Here is a 20,198-nt window from a genome sequence, read left to right as displayed (position 1 = left end):
ACTTTGAGGCCCATCTTAAGACCTGCATGTGAGATAGCAGAGCTTGCCAAATAGCTGCTGAAAGGAGACAGAAATACCCATTGTTTTTCTGATTCTCATGTGGCAACCAGATGCAGAGAATTCAAATAGAGAGCAAGTATGGCAGGCAGAATAACTATACATGATTTTTTACTGTAACGGGGAGATGAAATAGAGCCTTTAGAAGAAGCGTTAAACGAGATATCAAATGCAATACGTTGTCAGTGTTGAAGGAGAATACACTTATCACCTACTTGTGAAGGAGTGACTGCTATATTTAAATTTTCAGAATTATCAAACACACATTAATAGCAACAGAAAATACCTTCAGTTAGCACAAGGCTTGTTTTTGCATCTCAGTGTTGTGAGATAGTGCTAGCATGCCTGGCATGGACATATGGATATCGTGTAGGTTATTTTGTGTACAAGTGTCTTAAGAGTCTACCTAGAAGGCTGAAACCTGAAAGAAAATAATATCTAGAGAAGTCATGACACATGAATATGATTTTGGGCTTTGACTCAACTATTCTGTGAAGTGTGGTACTGCCATCATTTTCTGTGACAAATTTCCCTTGTCTTCTATAGCCCTCATTTTGTTGTTTTTTTTTTGCCACTGTTCTGTTCGTCTTGCTTTCCTTTTCTTCTCTTACACCACACCACAGTATTCCAAAAACACTCACACTGAAGTGTCCATAATCTATTTGAAATGTTCTTTCCATCAAAGACCATCATAGTTCTCCACTGGTTTGGATTAGACTCTAATGGAAAATGGAGAAACGGTAGGCTTTACTGTGAGCTATGTGAACTTATTCTTGTCCAAAATCAGCATCGACTTCAGTTTCTTGTTATGAAACTCAGAATTGAATATTACCTGTGCTCAGTTTTCCTTTTTTGAATCACACAGTCGGGATTCTTTAGGCACCACGTGGAAATTATGTGTAAGGCTGCTAATTCATTAGTTTCAAGACTGAGGTTTTTCCTGGCACCAGGAATTTTCACACTCCTTGTAGCAGCAGAGTATTGGTGTCACCTCCAAATAAATCAGGCACATCATTTTTCTTGCGAAAGAAAATTCATCTAGAAAGAAAACTGTATTCTCCTTTTGTGGGGAGAAACATCTATTCAGAATAACAAAGGCAAGGAATCACAGAATAGTAGGGGTTGGAAGGAACCTCTGGAGATCACGTAGTCCAACCCCAGTGCTAAGGCAGGTTCCCTAGGGGGAAATCACCAAAGAGATTTTGGATGATGACATTTCATATCTGAGCTTGTGTGGAATCCACTGTGCACATTTGGGCACACTGATAATTTTTCTAGCTGTAGAATTTGTTTGTTTCAAAGCACTTCCCAGAACAAACAGGAGAGCAAAGAGCATTCTGTCACCTCCTGCAGATGTGATAGCTCTCAATTGGTAGCTTTGTATAAACTGGCTCACTCCCTGGAGAGATAAGGAATTTCACTTTAAAAGACAAACACGAGCATGTCAATATCGCTTACTATCTCTCTACAATAGAACTGTTCTTTGAAAGTTGTAAACGAATTATTTCTTACAGTGAAAGCTAACAATGTATTTTACATTTGTAGAGAAAATAAACGTACTGGGAAAATACAGGCAAAGTAGTTACATAATATGTATAGTATGATCATTCATTTACAAAGAAATGTTTCCTGAATGTTCTTCTTTAAGAGTCCAGATGAAGTAGCGCATCTGCGAAATGCAGTACTTTGCACAATGAACTTTATTTGAGTTTACAATTAAAACAGACTTGGGTACGAATGAGGGCCCAACAGGATCTAAAGATAGAAGCAGAGTAAATTCTAATGCTCTGGCTTTAGCCGGTGGTGGGCAAAATGGTGACATTTGTCACGAGCAGAAAAGAGAGATTTCATACAACGTAGTCTTCTGTTTTGGTTTTGCTGAGTTTGAGGCAATGGGAAGTGCTTTGCTGAGATGTCAGAGATAAGCCGAACTGAAGCCTATTTGCAAATTGAATGAATAAATGAGATTCTGTGGATGATCATTAAATGGAACTTCAGGAGTTATGGCTTTGATTTTTCCAACAGCTGCACAGAGTATGGTTGTTCATCTGCCTTCTAGGCAGATTGCTGTTTTGCTGAAAGGTCTCCCTTATTAACACTACCTCCAGCTGCACAAGACAAAGAAATCTGGACCACATGGTGGCAATTTTAAATGCTAAAATGCCTCTGTAGTATCATTAGTAGAATTTGAATTCTGCATGCAAAAAATCAACTTCCCTTCCCTTCAAGATCTGAACTGTTGGGACTGACTTTAATATAATGGAAAGGTTTGATCTGTGTGTCTTTTTCTGTTTTAATTGGGATGTCTTTGTTTTTAAGAGGAACGTGTTAACACACATTCCTAGTAGATGCCATATGGCTCTTCACATAGCAGCTTTGCCTTCCTGCTCTCTACATCAGCCCTAGAAGATCTGTCTTTGATCTTCTTCATTCTTCCTTCTCCACTTTTTCTGTGTACGTATGTGTTTGTACTTTGTTTCTCATTTATACCTACCTCCAGTGTTACTGAGGCTATACCTGAAGTACTCAGTCCAGTTCTGCCATCTCTTCTTCCAATACATGAGAGACATTGGATATACTGGGAAGATTCCTATGTAGGACCATGAAGATTTAAGGGGCTGGAGCGCCCCTTCTATGAAAAAGGCAGAGAGCTGGGAATTGTCAGCTTAGAGAAGTGGAGGTTCTGGGGGAAAAAAAATTCTCATAATATAAAGGAAGGTCTCCTTCTTGGAGCAGCTGCCTGGAGGTGGGCCTGGGCACCCTGCTCTGGATGTCCCTGCTGAGCAGGGCTGGGGCAGACCAACCCAGAGGTCTCATCCAAGTTTGACCTTTCTGTTATTCTGTGATACAATATTGAATCAATATACTTGAAAAATACTTATTCAGAAATTGGTCATTTTTTTTTTTTGTTATCCTTCAAATGAAAGTTGAAAAAAAATTGTCATGTTTTGAGACAGACAAAGGCTGTCCATCCATGGAGCACAGAGTACACAGTCCTGACAGAAAAGATGTGGCTATGGAGAAATTAGATGACCTCAGAAGAGCTGCTGTTGCCTTTCATTGTTCTCAGCTGCAGTATTCAGACCTACTGTTAGGTCATACTGTTGTGCACTCCACAATCTTGTACATACACACTGGGACTGATCTGGTGTGCACAGGTGTTCACATGCACGATACACACCCGGAAGCAATGGTAACCAATGTAAGAATGGTAGAACACTGGTGCATCGGGTTCCTACCCTGCTATGCAGAATGCAAAGTCATTCTTAGCCTACTTTTCCTTCTTTTAATTGCTGTAGTTGAAAAAGCAACTTCCTTAAAACTGTAAAACAGATTTACAGACTGCAGCTGCAGGGACAACTTACTTAGATTAATCATATTGAGACATCTTCTCAACACAATAAATCTGATATAGTACTGAACTGCTTAAATGATCCTATGCTCAATGAGATAATTCAAAATCTTCTATGTAACTTCTGTAGTTAACTTGTGTAGCTTAGAGATAAAAATAAATCATATACATACCTCTTGGAATTCAAGATCCTTTCTCAGGAGTGATTGGTTCCTTGGTCTTTTCTAACCCTGGTCCCTTCTGATTGTTTGAGCTCATAGCACAAGTGCTTGTGCTCATCTTAGTGAAGAGCCGTGACACTGAATCTGTGAATTCAGGAGTATCCAGTCCCAGAGTCTGTGTTACTTCTTGACGGTATTCTACATGTGTAAAGGGAAGGACAACTTTGTGAATGATTTCAGCTGGAAAATACTTGTTTCATGCTCAAGCAACACAAGGAACCTGGGGGAGATATGGCTTGCAGAGAGGAGGCAAGCGCAGGGAGAGCTAATTATAATAGCACAAATGAAAAGTTGAAAGAACTCACAATTGAGTAGTGCTCAAAGGCATGCCTTATGAGTGTGTTGTGCAGTAGTGTTCCCACTCTACCTTTAGCATAGTTTTAAATGAGCCCAAATAGACTTTTAGGCCAAGCAAGACATCATCAAAATGCAGTTTGTCAGATAACTCAAGCAACTACTGTGTTTAACTGTATAGGTTCGTACATTTTCTTATCCTTTATATCATAGAACCATAGAGTATCCTGAGTTGGAAGGAACCCATGAGGATCATCGAGTCCAACTCAACACAGGACCATTCAAAAACCAGACCACGTGTCTGGCAGTGTTGTCCAGATGTTTCTTGAACTCCAGCAAACTCAGTGCTGTGGCCACTGCCCCGGGGAGGCTGCCATTTTAAAATCTGCCATCTTAAGAACTGTTTCTATCCAGTCACAGAAATGCCTGCTTACATTTAAATGTCTTTTCTCCATTTTTTTTTAGTGGCAAAGCAATGCTTTTGATCTCATTCGTGTGTTACATCTCCTTATGCCTAATATGAACACAAAGAGAACTTGTTACATGCTTCTCATTTACCGGTTTATTTTTCATTCTCTGGAAGCCCAGCGAGCTACAGCTAAGCTCCACAAAATGCTGCCTTGAAAGAAAAGGTTAGGAAAATTTAGAACAAAATCTGCCAAATAATCCATAGTCTTCAAACTTGAAATGAAATAGCATCAATAGCAAAATCATCAAAACAACAACAAAAAAAAAGCTCTTTACTGAGGTTTTTGTGAAACTACATCTGTCAGCTGCAAACAGAGCCTTAATTTGGTGAGAGATGATGATGGCATGTCTGCCTGAGAATCATGCTGTACTGCAGAAAGCACCAGGATTTCTGTCAGGCTGATCCTCATAAGATTTTACTGCTATGAAAAAAAAAAAAAAACTAAGCCAAGCAGATGAATCCTACTTACCAGCATCATGGAATGACTTTGAACAATAGTAATCAAGTCCAGCCTTTTACTGCAGTTTTATGTTTTTGAAAGAATGTAGCATATGGGAAATATTACTTTTGCCATGGTTGAGACAAGTGCTAGAATTTCTGTGTAAAATGCTTACAGGATACCTTTTTCAACTTGTACCCTTTGCAAAAGATTTGTGTTTATTTTGAGATTTAAAATTCTTATGGACTTTCTTCCTACATGTGCAATCTGCAGAAAATATATGAAAAAAATGTGCTTTCCGGGAGGCTCTAATCATGCGGAATGTTGTCCAAATGAAGGCACTTGATAGGTGTCTCAAACTGTAAGGACTACATTGTTCTTGACCATGTGCAAACTTAGTGATCAAAAGGAAGTCAAGCAGCGGGAGACTGAAGTGCAGGTAGACTATTTTCAGCTGGATGAGTTAAGCCTTGCGAAGATCATTACCAGAGCATCTCACAACACTGGGCACCGGGCAGTGAGAGGACGAGTTTCTACAAACTGTGTTTAGTAATGCATTAGGAGCTTCAAGAATGAGTAAAGGCTCAAGAAAGGCTAAATTCATCTTTGTAAGAAATGTGCTGTAGGCTAGGCACAATAGAAGTACATGAGTGATTTCCAGAGCAAAGAGCAAAGCCTCTGTCCAGCTCAGGAGATAATCTGATGCTTCCTTCTTCATGTTTGTATGGAACTTCCACACAATCACAGAATCCTGATGATCTAAAGCTGAAAGGAAGCCAGTCAAGCAGGTACCCTAGGTCAGTGTGAGCTACCTGTAGAATGAAGTCAGAACATGTCCTGTTTCAGGGGAATACGTACAGAGTGAGTGCATTTGCTTTTCTAAATGCAGAGAGAGAAAAGAAAAGAAAAAAGAGCAGTTTTCTTTCCCTGGTTGCATTAGGTGTCATCTATCACTGTGTTTTGTAAGGTGCCTGACTCATCTGCTGTACTACCAGAGTACTGTAAGGAGAACTGCTTTTTTAGCCTGTTCCTAGAAAAAGCATATTTCTTTATTTTTAAAACTTATTTCCAGATAGGTTGAGCACTATGTGCTGAATTTCATTTCTAGAAAATAGAAAATAGTATATATATTCAGAAATGCTTAATGAAGTTAGTGTGTAATGCTAGTGACATAGATAACGATGTAAGACAAAAGGCAGAGAACGTACCTAGAAAGAGAATCTATATTTAAATCCTTTTTCACAGCCAATTAGAAATTAAATTTTGAGTATGAATTCTCTACCTGATTGTAAAGGAAGTGTTTGTGCAAGTGTGAAATAAGAAATTACAAGGTAAATTGTAGGGTGAAGTACAGGTTTTCTCTTTCCAGACAGAAAATTTGCCAGGAAGTGTCTCCATTCTTCAAAAGCTTTCAATACTATAAATAGAAATAGAAAGGTTAATGATGAGAATATATTAAAGAGGAATAAAAAAGACTTCAGTGCTTCCATTTGAAAAGTTCATGGTACCCACTTCATTTGGAAGTGCTTCAGATGCTCCATGTTTAATTGAATGCTCCCTATGACATGCAGCTCTGCTCTGCAGGTACATGGGACAGCCAGAAGAGTTCACTCCCAACCTCACTGCTCTTTCTCTGGCTCTTTCTCAGAAAGAGGATGATCTGTCATCTGCTCTCTAATCATGCCTAATGCACACTGGTGCTTCACAAAATATATCTGCAGCTCCACTGGGTTCATGTTGGAGGGAGAGGTGCCCAAGTGGCAGCATGATCCATCACAGCAACTTTCTGGAGGAAAAAGAATAGCCAGGGGATGAAAGGGGCAGGGCCACACTGAGTAATGTGCTGTAACCTATAGTGACTACTTAATGCATCTTCCCTTGCCTTGTGGAATGCAGGTGTCAGAACAAGCATGGTTTCATAGCCTAATGGCTGGAAACCAGCATGCCTATGATTTGCATTTGTCTCTCTCTATATCTTATAATAACCATGGGTAGCACAATGCTTACAAGAAAACAGCAGTATGCTTACTGAAAACAGAGGGCTGCTAGAGGGTGTCATGAGATTGTAATAGTAAACTGTCTCCTGCATGGCTAACTGAGCTCAGATATTTATCAATGAATATATGAACAAATGAACAATACGTGACAGATGTTTGACATCTCATCAATAATGCTCAGTACAAGAGAACTTATGCAGCGATTTCAGATGTGTGCATTAGATATTATGGCATAATACAGAAGCTTATTCCTTAAACCACAGAGTCCATTTTGGCCTACTCTGCAGTTTCTTCTTGTTTCCTTACTACTTTGAAACTTTTAGTAAATTAATATACTTCTCTTTTCAGTGTTCTGTTTCCTGTGGGAAAGGTTTGAAGCATCGTGATGTACATTGTTTTAATAGCTTCCAGGCTAAGATAGAGGATGGAAACTGCAGACATATAAAAAAACCACGGACGTACAAAATCTGTAGAGCTGGAAGATGTCCTACCTGGAAATCCAGCGGATGGAAAGAAGTATGTAAAAACGCCATGATTTTGTTCTTCTCTTCTATAGTGGTACTTGGCAAGATCGTATTCATAACATAGTTGCTACAGTGAAAGGGAGTATCAACAAGATTAAATCTCGAAATCTGAGCACCTCCCTATGAGGACAGGCTGAAAGAGCTGGGGCTCTTCAGCCTGGAGAAGAGAAGGCTTCGAGGGGACCTTATAGCAGCCTTCCAGTTCCTGAAGGGGGAGTTCAGAAAAGCTGGGGAGAGGCTTTTTATAAGAGCAGGTAGTGACAGAAGGAGGAGAAATGGCTTTAAACTGGAAAAGGGTAGATTTAGACTAGATATCGGTAAGACATTATATACTCTGAGGGTGGTGAGACACTGGAACAGGTTGCTCATTGAGGCTGTGAATGCCCCCTCCCTGGAAGCACTCAAGGCCAGGCTGGATGGAGCTGGGAATAACCTGGTCTAGTGGGAGGTGTCCCTGCCTATAGCAGGGGGAAATGGAACCAGATGGTCTTAAAGGTCCCCTCCAACCCAAACCATTCTATGATTCTACCTGAATGGCAAGTGTAAAAATAATATTATCGAAAGAGATACTCTCTGGTGTTATCTAGCTTTAATGATTCTATGAATCATTAAAAAGGACCCAGACCGAACTTTTAGAGGAAAATGTGGAACCTTTGGTTATTGCAGGATGTAAGCTCAGTTCCAAAATAGTGGTGATAAAAGACAGGGCGCTATCTATTACCGATCTCCTCAATTTGTCCACATTTCATTGGCTGCTTTTTCTAGAAAGAGTCCAGCAGAGGGCCACAAAGATGTTAAAGGACCTGGAGCATCTCCCTTATGAGGAAAGGCTGAGTAGTCTGGGGAAAAGAAGACAGAGGGAAGATCTGATTTATGTTTATAAATATGTAAAGAGAGGTGGGAGGCAAATGGATGAAAGCAGGAGTGGTTTGTAGTGATAGGACAAGGAGCAATGGCCTGAAACTTGAACATAGGATGTTCCACACAAACGTGTGGAAGAAATTCTTTATGGTGACAGAGAATAAGAACAGGCTGCTCAGAGAGGTTGTGGAGTCTCCTATGGAGATACTCAAGATCTGTCTGGATGCCTACCCGTGTGACCTATTGTAGGGTACCTGCTTTAGCAGGGTGTTGGACTCAATAATCTTTTGTGAACCTTTCCAACACCTGCAATTCTGTTAATCTGTGATTTTGTAGATTGGTATCTCCTTTGTGATTACACTGAGTCATTTGGTGGGTTCTGGGACCTCACTGTGCTTCTGACCAGGGCAAAACAGAATGTCTATGGCACCGTGTCCTGGCATTGTAGTAAACTAACTTTGGCCAGGAAGAAGGAAAAGAGATGTGAGGTAGGTAGGATTTGAATCCATTGAGTTCATCATGATTTGAAATATTTTGTGCTACTTCATAGGTCTGCACCATTTGCAAGACATTTCTACAATAAAATACCAAGGTTCTTTTTTTCTTTCTATTTTAATGTTTGCATTTTAAAATAACAGGCACGAATGTCATTCTTTAATTTAATAATGGAATGAGGTAAGTTCTGAACTTCCAGCTGTTTGATCTTGCAAAACCTTGAACTCCTGGTTTGCATATTCATACACTGATTTTATTCCTGCTGTGAATTAAGCAGGCAGAGCAATCTAGGCACAGTGGATGCATTTTTTTCCATATATCTTACAGGATACATCTTATATCTTTTATTTGAATTGGAATGTACATTTTCATAATACATTTTTTCAGATAATACATCAGAGTCAGTGGAGTGCAAAAACATTGAATAACAGAGACTGTACCCCATTCTGTTGACTGTTTCATTTCACGTTGACATGATCCATTTTGATCAATTTTAGTGTTCTGTATCCTGTGGTGTGGGAATTCAGCAAAGGGACATCTACTGTCAGCTGAAGGGCCTGGGTAATGTGAATGAAGCAATGTGCAACCACAGCACACGGCCCGCTGGCCACAGGCCCTGTTGGCTGCCTGCCTGCATGCGATACCAGTGGCTGGCAGATGGATGGGAGAATGTAAGTAACACTTTCAACTTGGATGAAGTAACTATATTTGATGCAAAGAGTTTTCTTACGTTCAACTTTTGGATGCCTTTCTAGTAGCCACTGCATTGCAGAATAGCAGTTGAATGTTCTTTTAGCAGAAAAACATATTTTCAGAGCGTGAGAGTGAATTTTCCTTCCCTATTAAATACTTGCATATTCCAGCTGGCTATTCACTGCTCCCCACAACAAATACACCATGCTTCACTGCATCATCCCTCTCCTTCATAACTTCTTTCACATTTTTATTGCTGTTTGCTTGAAATTCCTGTGTTCAATTCCTTTCTCACCAGATTCATATATAGCCCTGTACGTCTTCCGTTAATAGTAGCTCTTCAGTATTTATCCATCTGTATTCCTCTCCTGGGATGCTATGTACTCAAAGTTGGGATATTTTGCCCAGCTGTCTCTGCTCTGGGTACTGATGTGTCATTTCCTCACCATACTGGTCACAGTGTATCAGAAAAGTTTCCAGATCTACATTATACAGAGCTCACAGCTGGGAGGCTTGCTGTTATCAGTAACCAGCATTCTCATATTAAATAGGCATTTTCATACTAAAATTAAGAATCCTTACTGAAATAATATATAAAGTGTTCTTCTGCCTGTTCTCATTGCCTAATGATCGGGTTATCCCTAGTATGTCTAATATTCTGGGCTACTCCATGCCATTAAGAGATGAGGTGTTCCTATAAGCTACACCATTCAACTGGATCCATACTCCATCCCCTGACACAAGCCCATACACGTGCACTTTCTGAATGGAGTTTTCATAGGCTTAATGGACATATGCACCACTACTGATGTACATTTGCTTGTCGATCTTCTGATCTTCTGACTGGGCTCTAGTTTACATTCATCATTTTCTCTGACTTTCTGCCATCCTGTTTGTGGCCTCACCATTTCACGAAAGTTGAAATGGTGCAAGACTAGGAGGTTGCAGTACTTTGGTTGATAGCACCTTGTTTTTGCCTAATGCAAGAGAATTTCTGTCATTTTTTTATTCATCAAAAAGCCCTACCAATTAAAGGAGTGACGAGAGGCTGTTTCCTGATGTACAAATACTGTTGGTTTTCTATGTCAGTAACATGATATCACTTCAATTTGTGTTCGTGTGGAGAGAATAGAAAGCTAAAGCTAAGCTTTTCATCAAAAAGATTGTTTACTTGGCTCTCAGCTTGTTCAGGTGAGGTTTGTAAGCCCAGAGGTACATATTGCAGCTTCTTTCAACAGTGTGCTTATCTCAGTGAAATTTGCAAAGCTGTTCCTTGGGTCTCAGTTCTTTCTCATGGAGAGGACGCCAAAATGGGGAGATCGCTTAGTAGCTGGAAGGCAGGGCTGCCGTATGGGGGGGCCCAGATGAGATGGAAGAACAGAATGACAACATGACAACAGCTTTATGGATTTCAACAAAACAGAAGTGGAGCACAGCCCGGGGAATGAAGACCCCTAAGGAGGAACAGCTGAGAGCCTGGTGACAGCTGCTGGTGTGTGGCTGAAGCAGCAATGGCCAGCAGCCTCCTAGTCTGTACCAACAGGGATACTGCTAGGAGACCAAAGTGATCATCTCCTGTTCCTCAGCTCTTGCTGGACCATGCCTAGCTTCTATACCCGGTTCTGGTAACCCAGCGTAAAAAAGACACTGAGAAATGGGAGCACATTCAGCAAAGAGCCTGCAGGCTGACTGGGGGCTGAGCACCTGCTGGTGAGCAGGGGCTGAAGGGACCAGGAGAAGGGGTGGTTTGAGGGAAATGTAACAGGAGCCTTCTAAAATCTGCAAAGAAATTGCCAAGATGAAACTAGACTCTCCGCAGTGCTACAGGGTCAGAGGACAAGATGAAACAGGAGTAAGGTGAAGCCAGAGGTTTGCTGGATGCTGTAAAAAACTTTTTCTCAGCGAAGACAACTGAAGTAGTGGAATGGACCACCTAGAGAAACTCTTGCAGTCTCATCAGGGTTTTCAAGGAAATTCGGTAGTGTTGGAGGTTACATCTAGCAGAGCTGCTCTATCTTACAGCATCTGTTTTCTGTACTTCAGGTTGCCACTTTGATTCAGTAATATTAGAATGTGAACAATAGCTTTGGCCTATATATCACACCTTGGTAGTCTCCTAATTAATTGTGGGTTGGTTCAAATTTGGGTTAAATTACATTCAGGTCTCTGACTAGAATCAACGGGAACTAAGTAAGCAGTGGTATTGCTTATTGCATCTGCTGAGACTGGAGTTTGTGTATTTGAGCCTTCCTTTTTCATCACAACAGGTTAGTTTTAACATCCAGAGCAGTTTTGTTTTCTTTTGCTCTATCAGTGTGATATTGTGTACATGCTTCTAGGAAATCCTTATGTTTTGTTTTCAAGACCAAGCTATTCTTTTCATATTTCACTGAAATCCTGTTTTGACTCTTTTCATACAGAAGAGCTTTTTCACTCACCCTATCATTTAGCCTGACGTGTTTATTTTCTGCTCCATCTCACCCACCAGTTACAGTGTCGTGTCATGAAGCACTATTGTTTTGTTTTCCATCCAATTGGGGGTACCTGAACACTGAAAACAAGACACAGTTTAGTCCAATGCTGATAATAGATTTCATATAGGTTGTTGCTGTCTGGGCCTTAATGATGTGTGACAATTGGCAAATAGCCTTACTCTGTAAAAAACAAGTTTAGGTACACAAACTGTGATTGTGTTTCTCATACTCAGTGCTCGACATCATATAGAAGAAAGGAGATACACCAGAAGATTAAGTGTGTGGATGAAAACCAGGTCCAAGTGGATGAAAGCTTCTGCAATCCTTCCACAAAGCCTCCATCCATCAAAACCTGCCGGAGAGCTCCCTCCAAGTACATTGTGCTCACAGGAGAATTGTCACAGGTAAACTAATGATCTCGCTTACATCTCTTTTTTGTAACTTTACACTGAAGAGTATTATGCTGCTGTTAAATGTGCAGAGAGAAAACAAACAAACAAACATATTTTCATCTGAATTTGAGTGCCCTTACCATGGGGCTCCTCTGCTGGCTCCCAGGGAAATGTCCTTGTGGGACAACGTCACTGAAGCAAACAGAAGTCTTATCCTTGATTTAAGTGAAATGTGGGCTCAATCTCCTGTTTCCCTTTCGCTACTGACATGTGTATGTGTACATGCATATTGCAGCTGAGAGGGAACTGTTCTGTAAGCTCTGCTTACAGAGAAGAGCTGCACATGATGTCCTATCTCATTGCATGTGCTATTACAGCAGACCTCAACTTCTGCACCAATATGCCAAACATCAGATTGTATGATTTTGCCAAAACAAGGGTTGGAGATGACTTATCTGTGTTTGCAATGCTGTGGAAAGGTTCAGCTTCACAGGAATAACACCAGTGCTTGGGATTTTGTTTTAGTGTTCAGCCAGCTGTGGGTTGGATTACCAGCAGAGGATCACATACTGTGTTGGAATCCAGTCTGTTCAAAACAAGCATGCTTATGGCCTTCGAACAGTGGCATATCGAGAATGCCCAGTAACACCCTCTCCATACATTTATAACTGTAATATCAAAGGATGCTCACAAGCAGCTACCTGGAGAGTGGGGGAGTGGACCAAGGTGAGTACAGATGTGCAAGCTGATTTTTGATAGTTGCCTCAAAAACATGTGGGTATCAAGGCATTGGCTGATATACTTCTGTTTATTATTAACTGCCTTCTAAACTATCTCCTGCTTGCTATCCATGTCTAGTGCTCAGTGTCTTGTGGAGCAGGGCTAAAGGAGAGAACAGTAGCGTGTATGACTGAAAATGGCTTATACAGTGACTTGTGCCTGCCACGTTTAAAACCAGATACCAGGAGGATCTGCCATGCGGAGGAATGTAGGTGACATCTGTACTTGTTAGATGAACTTAATGTTTTCTGAGTTGATTTATACAAAAACAATGAATATATTTAGAGCACAATTATGGGAAATTAAGTACTAAAACTGTATTCTATTCATGAAATATTAATATGATTTAATCATTCATTTTGAAGGTGAAATTGCTACCTCCTGCAAAGATATCCAGATTAAAAAAGGGATGAGAAAAGACGGTGAATACCTACTCAACATTAAAGGAAGGATGATAAAAGTACGCTTAATACTTGAGTTTTTATGAACACGATTTTATTAAATAATACTTTTCTCATAAAGATTTTGCTAAGGGTCTATATTTGCTCTTGCAGATCTATTGTTCAGACATGCACTCAGACAATCCCAAAGAATATCTGACGTTGTTAAAAGGAGAAGCAGACAATTTCTCTGAGGTGTATGGACTCAGGTAAAAAACAAAACAAAACAAAAAACAAAACAAAACAAAACAAAACAAAACAAAACAAAACAAAAAAAGGGGGGGGGACTTGTAAAATTTATTAAGTGCCTTTATTTCTTCCAGAACAAATCAGTAAAATATTTACCTTTGGAAAGAACAGATTAATATGATTTATTGTCCTCGATTTTCTGTTTTGAATATCTAGACATATGAACTCATCTGCAGAAATGGGGATATTTCCAAGCTGGACTTGAGATAATTGCAATAAATTATTACATTTTACTTTTTTTTTTCTATCTTGACTTCAGAAATGGCTTCAATCCACATTTGATATTTCAGTTGAGCTGAGCTAATAGCTGAATTTCGTGTTCAGTAATTTTTTAATATGTCGGTGGCATAGTCCAATACAATTATTTTTTCACTACAGTATTCTGTTAAGGAAAAATGTCAAATGGAAACTAAATCTTTGTTATTCTCTAGGCTACAGAATCCATATGAATGTCCTTTCAATGGAAGCAGGAGGCAAGACTGCGCTTGTCGAAATGATTACCTTGCAGCTGGCTTCACGGTTTTTAGCAAAATAAGATTGGACGTCACCTCCATGCAAATTAGAAGTAAGCATTTTGGCAGTTATATCCAGTGTGAGCCTTCTGTTGATGTGCATGGCTGTGATTAAAGAATTATCTTTTCAATTCACTTGTGGATCTAGTAATGCCATTTCTGGGCAAACAAAATTCTTTATGACTTCATAGAATCATAGAATTACTCAGGTTGGAAAAGACCTCGAAGATCATCAAGTCCAACCGCAGCCTAACCATACTACCCTAACAACCTTATGCTAAATCATGTCCCTGAGCCCACATCCAAACGGCTCTTAAACACACCCAGGAACGGTGACTCGACCACATCCCTGGGGAGCCTATTCCAGTGTTTAACTACCCTTTCTGTAAAGAAGTGTTTCCTAACATCCAACCTAAACTTACCTTGGTGCAACTTGAGGCTGTTTCCCGTTGTCCTGTCACCAGTGAGAAGAGACTTGCCCTGCTCTCACTGTAAGCACCTTTCAGATACTGGAAGAGAGCAGTAAGGTCTCCCCTCAGCCTCCTTTTCCCCAGACTAAACAGGTTCAGTTCCTTCCATCTCTCCTCATAGGGCATGTTCTCCAAGCCCTTCACAAGCCTTGTTGCCCTTCTCTGGACCTGCTCCAGTATCTCCATGTCCTTTCTGTACTGAGGTGCCCAAAACTGAACACAGCACTTGAGGTGAGGCCTCACCAATGCTGAGTACAGGGGCAGGATGACTTCCTAGTCCTGTTCACCACATCATTCCTGATACAAGCCAGGATGCCATTGGCCTTCTTGGCCACCTGGGCACACTGCTGGCTCATATTCAGCCAGCTGTCCATCAGCACACCAAGGTCCCTTTCCATCAGGCAGCTTTCTACTTCAGTGGAAATTTCAAAGAAGAAAAAAAAGCCACAAGAAACAGAGAAACACTTCCTATGTTAGTTTGTGCCAAGTGGTCAAATGACCTGAATTTTGCATTTGCTTATTTAATTTGCAAGTGAATTAGATTCAGCTTCAAAGATTTTGCTCCCGTTATTCCATTTCCTCTAATTCACTGGCATATTTTTCTTGAGAAGGCCATGCCATGTTGTAGGTAGTCCCTTCTCAGACAAAAAGGACTGGAAATCTTGCAACACTTTCAAATCCCTATCTAAAGGTGGCAAGCTGGGCCACAGCCAGCTCATGTGGAGCTATGTCCAGGTGCACATCCTCCTATCTTCATCCCATCTCAGAGAGCAAACTGGGCTTGTAGGTTTGATTAATGTGGCATAAGCTGGAATGGACTATGTAAAACATAGTTTATTTTAAAAAAGAGAAAAAGATTGTTTTTTTCACATTGTTTTCACCTGAGATTCTTACATTCTAATGCAGTACTTTCAGTGTTGAGTAATTTTCTGTTTTCTAGCCACAGATTTTCTTTTTGCTCAGACTATACTTGGGAGAGCAGTTCCGTTTGCTACAGCTGGAGATTGCTACAGTGCTGCCAGATGTCCACAGGTATTTATGATTTCTTTCCCCTTAGAAAAAAGTTTTACTGATTTAGTGCTGTAAGTTTCTAAATTTTTGAAATTCATTCTGTCTGGCTTGTGTGTGTGACATTAATAAGGCCTTTTTTTCTTATTCCTTCTTCTGTTCCATTGTCTGTTTCTTTCTGTTTCTACCAGAGGAAATCAACCCTGTTTAGTGGCTGAATTCAGTGTTAGTGTTTTAGTTTGGACTGGCTGCGGCTTCCTAAGAGAATGTCGGTATCCCAACTTTCTGTTTGTTGGTTCATGCCATGGAGCAGTGTTGGGACACATGAACTGGATGCCCTCTGGATGAAACTGAATCAAACGATGAGTTCCAGAAGGGCCATATGTGCTCCAACTGCTGATGAGAACTCAGTCTATGGGACTAGATGAGTGTTAGTCCAGTGTAAAATTCTGATTTGTCTACTATGTATGGATATGAGGTTCTTGACTTTTTCGCTTCACAGTTTTGCCCTTGCTGCAGTCTACTCCTTGCTAATGCAGTTATAGTCCTAGTCTAATCTAGTCAAACTCAGCTGTCCTTGGAAGAAGTGGGATTCCCTGGAAAGTAGTTCATAGACTCTTACCACATTAGAAACCTTAGGATGTCCTAAGGTGTCTGATAATGAACTCAAGATCATCTTCTGGAAGTTTATATTTATTTTCATTCTTTATAAAGGGAAATAAAACCAATAAGCTTAGATTTGCATGGAAGTGAATCCTTGTCTATCTAACCTGGATGCCTAAGCTTAAGACAGGCTATGTGGGAGGATGCATTCAAGGGCAGATAGAGACCTACAATGTAGGTACAAATGAAATGCTTAAGTGAGGCAAACTTAACCTTTGTCAAGAAAACTGCTGGAGTTCTTTACAGTCTTGAATACCTTCAACATGCAGACTCTATGGGCTTAGTGCAATGTATACATGTATGCAATGTATACATACAAATATATATATCACTGGTAATATTAAAAATTAAATATGGAAGCTGAAATACACGATAGAGATTTTATCTTTGCTAAAGCTTTGATATTGCGATTTAAGCAATTTTTACATTCTGAAAACAGAAATTCAGGCCTGTAGTGAATTGTATGCAGGTGGCTGGGAGTGTTCAGATTAGAGTTCTGCCTAAACCAACACTCAGGCTCTTTGTGGAGGTAGCACTTACTTTTCAACACATTGCTCTTCTGTGTAGGTGTAATTTAATCATTTTGTATTCTCAGGTTTGTTTACCAGCTTTTAAATTATTTTTCTTGTTCTCATATGAACAATCTGTGTTATGAAGATAGTTTTCAGAGTATTTATTTGCATAAGCAACAATTTTAGAATCAATAAAATGTTTTGAATGGTTTGTAAAGCAGAGCATCCTATTTAGCAACAAATTTATTTGTTTTAACCTCCACTGATGTTCATATTCAATTATGTTATTAAGTATACAGAGCAAGAAATGGGAGATGATATGATGATGAGGCTTGGGCAGTTTGTATGCAAATGTTTGAGACTCAGATGACTAAGAAATGATTTATCTCTAATTTCCAGATGTCAGGGCCTGACTGTGTTATATCCTAAAAGTTCAGGCACTTAGAAATGTCCTTCAAGAAAGTCAGCTTTGCTCTTGCATACCGCATGTACATACGTTTTGTAAATTTAATTTAAATACATAGCAAGAAGGCTAAAATAAATTGAATTAACTGATTATAGAATCATAGAATGGCCTGGGTTGAAAAGGCCCACAATGATCATCCCATTTCAACCCCCCTGCTATGTGCAGGGTCGCCAACCACCAGACCAGGCTGCCCAGAGCCACATCCAGCCTGGCCTTTAATGAATCCAGGGATGGGGCATCCACAACTTCCTTGGGCAACCTGTGCCAGTGTGTCACCACCCTCTGTGTGAAAAACTTCCTCCTAATATCTAACCTAGACCTCCCCATCTCAGTTTAAGACCATTCTCCCTTGTCCTATCACCATCCACACTTGTAAACAGCCATTCCCCTTCCCGTTTATATGCTCCCTTCCAAGTATTGGAAGGCCACAATGAGGTCTTCCCAAAGCCTTCTCTTCTCCAAGCTAAATAAGTCCAGTTCCCTCAACTTTTCATAGAAGAGGTGCTCCACCCTGATCAACTGATGTCAGTTCTGCACTCAGACTTTGCAAACTGGTTGTACTTACTTACTACAGAACAACTTGCTTGTATGTTTTTGTGTCAGAAGAGTCAAAAGATAGGAAATAACGCAATGGTGTAAATAACCCAGAAGTATGCACCTTTGAGTACTTAATATCCAGATATAACCTAAGTTACATATAAGTAAGTGTTTTAGTATTTTGAACTCTGTTAATCAGTTCTGCATTCTACCTTTTGTTTTTGTTTTGTTAGGGACAGTTCAGCATTAACTTGGCTGGTACAGGTCTGAGATTATCCAATACTGTTAGGTGGATGGCTCAGGGCAACTATGCAACCGCTGACATACACAAATCCCACGTAAGTCAGTGCTGTTTTCCTTTACCTGCTATTGTAGAATATTATGCCTCTGAGTCTGCTGATGATGACTCCTTAGTGCAAAGCTATTTATTAATAAAATACAGTGCTTGAGGTCACTGATCTATCTAAATCTTCTCCCAAGTGCAGTATGAGGCATAAAGATAAACTAATCTTAAAGATATCATGACATGTTTAATCGCACCTCCTGGAATCAAATCAAGATGGCATTGCCTACCTAGTCTTCTCTTACTGGTTTTAAAAGCCCATTGTCAAATGATTGGGTTCATTAAAATTTGAAGGTGCTTAATATTCCCTCATACAAAATACCATATTATTGAAGATACATACTACAGAAGTTGCCTCCAACTTGTCTCATACTGGAAACCAAATGACCAATTGAACAGGAGCAGTAAACAAGCACAGTTAAGGAAAATACTGCATAGCAAGCTAGGGTGGAAGGTATACAACAATAACAGTAAAGGATTTCCATGCCTGTTCTGTTAATTAAATGCTATCTCTTGATTTAGTAATTGTAAGTTTGATTTGTAAAATGTCTATTGTGTGCAGACCTCAAGGAGCATTTGATACAACTGAGATTTCAGCGGCTTCTCTTGATTGACTGTTCTCTCTGTCTGATTTCTAGGATGGTACCAAAATATATGGAAGATGTGGAGGGTTTTGTGGGAAATGTATTCCTAACACAATTACTGGTCTCCAGCTTCAAATAAAGTGAGAACTCTGATGTGGTAAGAACATCAAAGCAGGAACATCTGTCCTTTAGGTGCAAATTGTAGGTGCTGTGTATATATATATTTTTTAATTCTTTCATCTCTGTAATGCTCATTACTGTAATGCTCACTGCTGAGAATCCTGTTTTCTTTGGTGCTTATTCGGGGAGGTACTGCCTGTTTATGGGCTAACAAGTTTGTAAATCACAGCCTTCAGGTTTTAATGGGGAGACCTCAGTTCTTTGTAAAGCAGAAACATCAGCAAGTAAATTGCACTCATGTTGCTGACATGCATAAACCTTAAACTGTGCCATAACTGCAGTACTTTACTTACAACTAACCAGTGCATTTTTTTCTGGAACATTCAGTAGTTTCTGCACTGATTTTCTAGATAGGTTCTACTAAACTTTGGAAAGGAAATGATTGCTACATAGAGAAAACAGCTGGTTATTTCAAATACTTGCAACTTTGTGTATCCTGTTAGGACTTATCTATCAATAATTTTCAGCAGGAAAGTACATAACCAGTGTTCTTTCTCCTCAGATAGTTTCTATAGATCTGTGTGTTTTTCTGTCAGTAAAAACATTTTTTCTCATCCCTCTCATTAAATCCCTCGTGGTGCTCAAATGCTAGCAGTAATACTGAAAAGTGTGGTTTAACCTTTGTAGTCTCTATAGCACGTGTTAAACATTTAATGCTTAGTATTTCTGTGGTTACAGGAAGAGAAAATAAGGAGAAATATTGCTTGGAAATCTGATTTTAATCCCTGCCTCTCAACCAAATATACTGTAAAAGCAGTTTGTCTGTTGACCGTATCACCTTGTGTGTGATTGTATGGATATGTATTTACTTAAAGCCTTCCCATATACACCTTATTACAGTAGCATATTTGTAATGACTAGCGTGTCTCTCTTTGATATTTAAGTTCAATCTAGTTTTCAATAACTTTAGTGAAAACTTTGGGCAGCATCATGCTCACAGTGTGGCTGATGTCCATCTTTGACTCACTTTGATTTCTGAATGGTTGTAAATGCTAATCAGAATTATTTCTTCCAGAGAAGTAACTGTATGATAGAGGGGAAGGCTGGCAGATTTGTTGTTTTGGATTACCTTACAGTCCAGAACTGTAGAATTATGTGCTAACAGATGTGTTTCAGGGCCAATACTCAGGTGTTCCAAGCAAAATTTTCCACATGTGTAGTATCTTATATGATGTACTGGATAACT

The 20,198-nt window shown here is 39.8% G+C and overlaps 1 protein-coding gene across 1 annotated transcript in view; it reads left to right on the top strand.

The window, feature by feature from the left end:
• ADAMTS20 (ADAM metallopeptidase with thrombospondin type 1 motif 20) overlaps positions 1-19,867 on the top strand; it is an 84,111-nt gene extending 64,244 nt beyond the window's left edge. Inside the window, exons 29-39 of the mRNA XM_072333591.1 lie at positions 7,178-7,345; positions 9,207-9,380; positions 12,110-12,280; positions 12,794-12,994; positions 13,127-13,256; positions 13,414-13,508; positions 13,603-13,697; positions 14,169-14,302; positions 15,660-15,751; positions 18,139-18,243; positions 18,887-19,867. Coding sequence (XP_072189692.1) covers positions 7,178-7,345; positions 9,207-9,380; positions 12,110-12,280; positions 12,794-12,994; positions 13,127-13,256; positions 13,414-13,508; positions 13,603-13,697; positions 14,169-14,302; positions 15,660-15,751; positions 18,139-18,243; positions 18,887-18,976 — 1,455 coding nt within the window. The 3' untranslated portion in view covers positions 18,977-19,867. The remainder of the gene's footprint in view (positions 1-7,177; positions 7,346-9,206; positions 9,381-12,109; positions 12,281-12,793; positions 12,995-13,126; positions 13,257-13,413; positions 13,509-13,602; positions 13,698-14,168; positions 14,303-15,659; positions 15,752-18,138; positions 18,244-18,886) is intronic.
• Positions 19,868-20,198: the final 331 nt, after the last annotated feature.

The sequence above is a fragment of the Excalfactoria chinensis genome, chromosome 1 (genome assembly GCF_039878825.1).
Source record: "Excalfactoria chinensis isolate bCotChi1 chromosome 1, bCotChi1.hap2, whole genome shotgun sequence".
Lineage (NCBI taxonomy): Eukaryota > Metazoa > Chordata > Aves > Galliformes > Phasianidae > Excalfactoria > Excalfactoria chinensis.
This window is presented reverse-complemented; position numbering and strand designations above follow the sequence as displayed.